We start from the raw sequence: 5,178 nt of genomic DNA on the forward strand, positions 1-5,178 counted from the left end.
GTGCAGCTTAAGATAAGTGAGTCGGGAGTGATGAGTGTGTGTGGGCAGGACACTACAGTAGAGGGTGTCATCAACTCATTACAGACAGAAGCATGTGAACTCTTATCAAAGATTGAAAGTGGGTCTCTGGGTGAGGACTTCCCAGTGAAAGATGTGGTCAGAGACCAGAAGTCCTCTAGTGATTCTAGTGCTGAGAATAAAAAGATGAAATTGAAGGAAGCTCAGAGAGCAGGGGAGGAGAAGGGTCCAGTGAGTAATGAGAATGTGAATGTTGACTGTGCAAGAGAGGCAGGAGAAAAGAGAATATCCCCAAGCCAAGAAGGTGTGCCTGATTTCAATCAAAAAGGCTTGAGTGGGGTCAACAAAGATACAAAGGAAGCAAGATCTTGTGACAAGTCAAGAATAGATGGCAATGCAGAGGTGGGGCCAAAGGTGAAGCTTGCAACTGAGACTAGGGAGAAGGCATCAGACAGGAGGTCCTCAGATGTCAGAAGATCTGTTGAGCAGCAGCAACCAAACAGTGTGAAGGAAAACAGTGGGAATGGCAAGGATGGTCGCTCAAGCCACATACCAGCCAGCCTGACAGCTGCAAGTCTAGCCAACCTCAACAAACCACACTTGAAGGCAGGGACTTCAAAGGCTCAGACAGAGGAAGACACCAAAACCAAGGAGAAACCAAGTAACAATGGCCTCAACACCAAGAGGGAGGGCAAGCAGGAGTCAGCAGCCAAGGCCCCAGTTGGAGGCTGTCGGAAGTCGTCACAGCCATATGGCTATAAGACACTCAAGACGCCGCCCAAGAGCTGGAACCCAACTATTTCCAGAGAGCTCTTGGTGGCTGGAAAATCTGCCATCAACAAGGGTAACCATGAAGCCCCACGTACAAACAAGTTCTTCAAGGTCCGCAATGCTCCTCGCTTCCTGGGCAATCCTAATACTGGAGTCAGACCTTTGTACTCTGGAACCAATGATAGTAACAGCTGTATGAAGCGCACCCTTATGTCCAAACTGGATCCCAAAGTTACAGGCCCCATGACAGTGACAGCAAACAGTGATGTGAATTTGACAAGCTATACGTCGGTAACCTCAGGCACCACTTCCTGCGTGTCTTCCGTTCAGTCACTGGCCTCTTTACCAGCCCAGGTAACTGCAAGTCCAGGAGGTGCGCTCATGGTCACAGCAACCACCAGCCAGGTGACATCATGTGCTTCACAGAGCAACAGTTGTACAACAGCAGTGGGAAGCCAAATTGGAGGTTCTGAGGCAGACAACACTGTGGTCACCAGTACCAAAGCTTCCTCTACCTTGCCTGCGTCGATTGCAAGTGGGACAAAGGAAAGTACAAATCAAAGTTCAAAAGTCTGTTTTAATACTAATAGTTTGGCAGAAAATAAGTCTGAGAGTAAGGCTACCCATCACAACAGTGGTAAGACTGTCACTAACAACAAATCCCCAAGCAACGTCAATAATTCAGCAAACAAAACTGAGAAGAAGGCTCAGCAGATTTCACACAGTAACAACTCCAAGTCAGAAGTTAGTGGGGAGAGTGGAACCTCAAAGGTGGACGTGAAGGTCAATTCGAGCAGTGCAGTCATACCAACACGGACCACAATTACACACCCTGCCTCTAATACTCCTGTTATGATGCAGCAAAAAACTGGGGCTTCAACCAGCATAACCACATGTATCACGCAGGTAAAACCAGCTACTGTCAACTCTTTGACAATTTCCAATACAGTCCACCAGCCTCAGCAGCATCTAACCATGGCAGCACCAGCAGTTGGGGTTGGCATTATCCCCTCCTGTGGAGTGACCTTCCCAGCAGCCATTGGCAACTTGCCCTTGCCTTGCCACACCAGCTCTTCCATCAGTTATCCAACATATCCATACATCTACCAAGGCGCAGAACCCATCAGTCTTATTCCACCTCATCCCTCTGCTTCTTTCATACCAACATTCCCCACCTGCCTCCCGCATCGGCCAGCGCTGGGCTCAAGGGGTATAGGAGGAGCCAAAATCATGCCAGAGTTGTCCCTGCAACAGAGCCTTCTGCCAGTGCTGCCTTTGGTGTCACAGGTGTCCCCCCAAACGCTCTCACCTCGTCCCATGACTCCACCTTCCCCCAGGACACCCACTTCATCTCAGTCTCCCAGGCCATATCCAGCCCAATCTCCTAGACAGTCTAGTACCAATCAGTCCAGACCTGTCACACCACAGTCCCCAAAACAGTGCCAGATGGGGAAGGCAGAAATGCAGCCTGGAAAAAACAGTGGAACACCTTCAATGGCTGGGACACAATCATCAAAGATCGGGAATACTCCTGTTCAAGTCACACAGCCTCTCTGGCCGGGCAGTTGTCCTAAACAGGTGACTGGGCCTGGCCAGGTGTTTGCATCAACTCAGCCAAGCCCTCAGTCCCCTGGTCCTCCTCCTACCAGCTTTGCCACCATGAACACGTCACTCAGACTGAACGCTTCTGTACAAACATCCAGCTCTCATACCTTAATCACTCCAAAGACTCAGTGGAGCTCTGTTAATTCTTCTAAACCTGTCGTGCCTCAGTCCTCAAAAGCTCTGATGATCAGTCTGCCAGGACTATCTAATACCCATGGAGCGCAGACGACCATATCAGATACAAACCGACCACATACTCCACAGTCCCCGAAGTCCCCTCGACCCCAAACCCCCCAGTCTCCAAGGCTCTCAAGTTCTGCTCAGTGCACAGTGCCACAGGGAGTAGCTAAGCTAACCAGTGCTGTTGAATCCCCCAGACCTCATACCCCTCACTCCAGGTGTTTACCTAACCTGCCACGCTCACCCTCACAAGCTAAGAATGGTGGGAACAAGGAAAAGGCTCACCTTGCTGAAGGGCAACCAGGTAACAAGAGGAGTGAAGGCATTGCTAATGAGACTGCAGTAAGTTCTAGCCCAAACCCTCCTGTGATAACACCATCCATTACCCTTGCTCCGGCTGGGACTACCGTGACATCAGGAGCAGTGACTCCCTCTTTAGCTAATTCATTAGGAAACAAATTCATCCTCCCTCAAGGAGCACAAATGGCACTCCCTCTCCCAACAAGTTTTGCATCTCTGTACCTAGAGAGTGTCACAAATGCTCTACCAGTCTCACTGGCCAGTCCAGGAATATCTGCAGACTTGTCAGGAGTGACCCTGTCTCCGTCATGTAATACGTCCCTCTATATTCCCTCAAGTAACATTTCTAGTACGATGCCATTCATACCATTTAGTAATTCAGCCCAGTTCCCCATACCTACATGTGCCACAGTCTCTGTCTCTCAGCCCTTCTGTCCAACAAACACTACAGTATCCCCCAATTTACACTTGTTGAACACAAAAATGCCTGCAGTTCCCATTAATAATACACAGCCTTCAAAACCAAGTGGGTCAAGCAGAGTCTCAGCAAACAGTTTAGCAAACATTTCATCAGCTATTCCAGTGCAGAGTGTTGGTAATTTGGTTGATACAATTCCCGCTAATAGTTCAGTGATGGGTACATCCCCCACAACTTCGGGGGCATATCTACCATTACCATGCAGCACTGTGTCAAGCCCTTTTGCTGTGCCCAGGATAGAATCCACGACTTCCATAGCAGGCACTGCTTCTACTGCAGCCATGTCCTCAAGCACTTCAGATGCAGTTATTACATCTAGCTCGGCACAAGTTGTCACAGTCCCTTCTGTAGTACCTGCTAGTGTAACTGCATCTGCTAGTACTTCTGCTGCCATAACTCAGCCCTCTAACAATACATCCACTGTAACTTTGCCTACAAATACTGCAGCTTCTGGAACGGTGCACACAAACAGCACAGTGAGTGGACCTTTACCTACTGCTACTCAGTCTCTTGCTCTCTCAGCGAGAACAGCAACTAACATAGCTTCGGCTAGTATTGCAGCTACAATTACAGGAAGTATGCCTACAAGTGCCAGGGTGACTAAAGCACAGTCTTCAACCCCTTTAGTCATGGGAATCCAGGCAAGAAGCCCAGCCTCAGTTGAGCAATTGCCTACCAGTTCTGCAGCTTCTCTAACTCTGCCTACAGGCACTAATACAGCTGAAAATGTTTCTTCTAACATTACAACCAATGCAAATGGATGCAGCAGTATGTCTGTAGCAACAAAAAGTACAGCAGCTACTATATCATGTACTCCAGCTACTCGAGCATTACAGTCATATAGCCCAGCTACTGGAAGTCAGTCTACAAGCACCGTGTCTGTTGCAACTGTTCCTGCACACACACCTGGAGCTGATATTTCCAGGAGTCTAGCAGGAGAAACCTTGCTTAGAAATAATCCAGAGATTGTTACAAAGCCCATGGACCTCCCCCCTGTTGTTGCCACAACTGCATGTGGTCTGTCCACTTCAGTATATAGCACAGCTGTTGTAAGTGGACCCCAAAGTAGTGAATGTTTTAACCTGTGCGGTACAGTAGCCGACGGGAACAATGTGGTGAGTGTGAAGGAGAAAGGTGGCAGTGAGCCACAACTAAGTGCCTGTACCTCCGTCTGTGATGTGACGCATGTGATTGATGCCAAACAACCGTGTGCTGAACAAGGTCTCAGCAGCAGTGGTGGCCCAAGGCCATGCCTCAAGAGTTAATGTTGCACAGTTATGGGCAGCAATATTGTTGGACGCCACAGATTTATAGGCTTATATAATGCTATGGTGTACCTTACCTGCCATTTATTTTGTAAATTATAGATTCACAAATAGTTATCCTTATATCAGTGTGTTTCAAACACTTAATATGTCACTTTTAAAGTGCTAGTTAGGGACACTTTTCCTTTCTGTCTTTCCACTACGTGATGCCTTCCCTCCTCCAGCAAGGACATTTTTAAAAGGTTTGCATTGGTAAAATGAACTTTTTCTTGTGATAATTAAAGGTTGAACTGTGAAAAGAGGGCCATGTCCTGCACAAGGCAGTTGAACCAGTGGAATTTCCCTCTTGTGTTGAGGAAGATTGCGGAAGCACCAGTTGCACACTCGACTTCATCTCTTCTTTTCTGTCTTCTGTCTCCCTTTTTCGAGGTCAGAGTGAGAATCCTGGCCATTGCAGATGAAATACTTATGTTGGGCCAAAGTCTGTTACCATTTCCTCATGTAAAGTTGAGCATTGTCAAGCAGTTACAAATCTGCTTTATCTTCTGCAGTTTCCTTTTT

General features: G+C 47.9%; 1 protein-coding gene across 1 annotated transcript; it reads left to right on the forward strand.

The window, feature by feature from the left end:
* LOC119581842 (mucin-5AC-like) lies at positions 1-4,740 on the forward strand (the record flags this gene model as incomplete). Its single annotated transcript, XM_037929980.1, is given in 1 exon segment — positions 1-4,740. A coding segment is annotated over 1 exon segment (4,617 nt), but the record flags the coding sequence as incomplete, so codon positions are not given.
* Positions 4,741-5,178: the final 438 nt, after the last annotated feature.

Source organism: Penaeus monodon, chromosome 15 (assembly GCF_015228065.2).
Source record: "Penaeus monodon isolate SGIC_2016 chromosome 15, NSTDA_Pmon_1, whole genome shotgun sequence".
NCBI lineage: Eukaryota > Metazoa > Arthropoda > Malacostraca > Decapoda > Penaeidae > Penaeus > Penaeus monodon.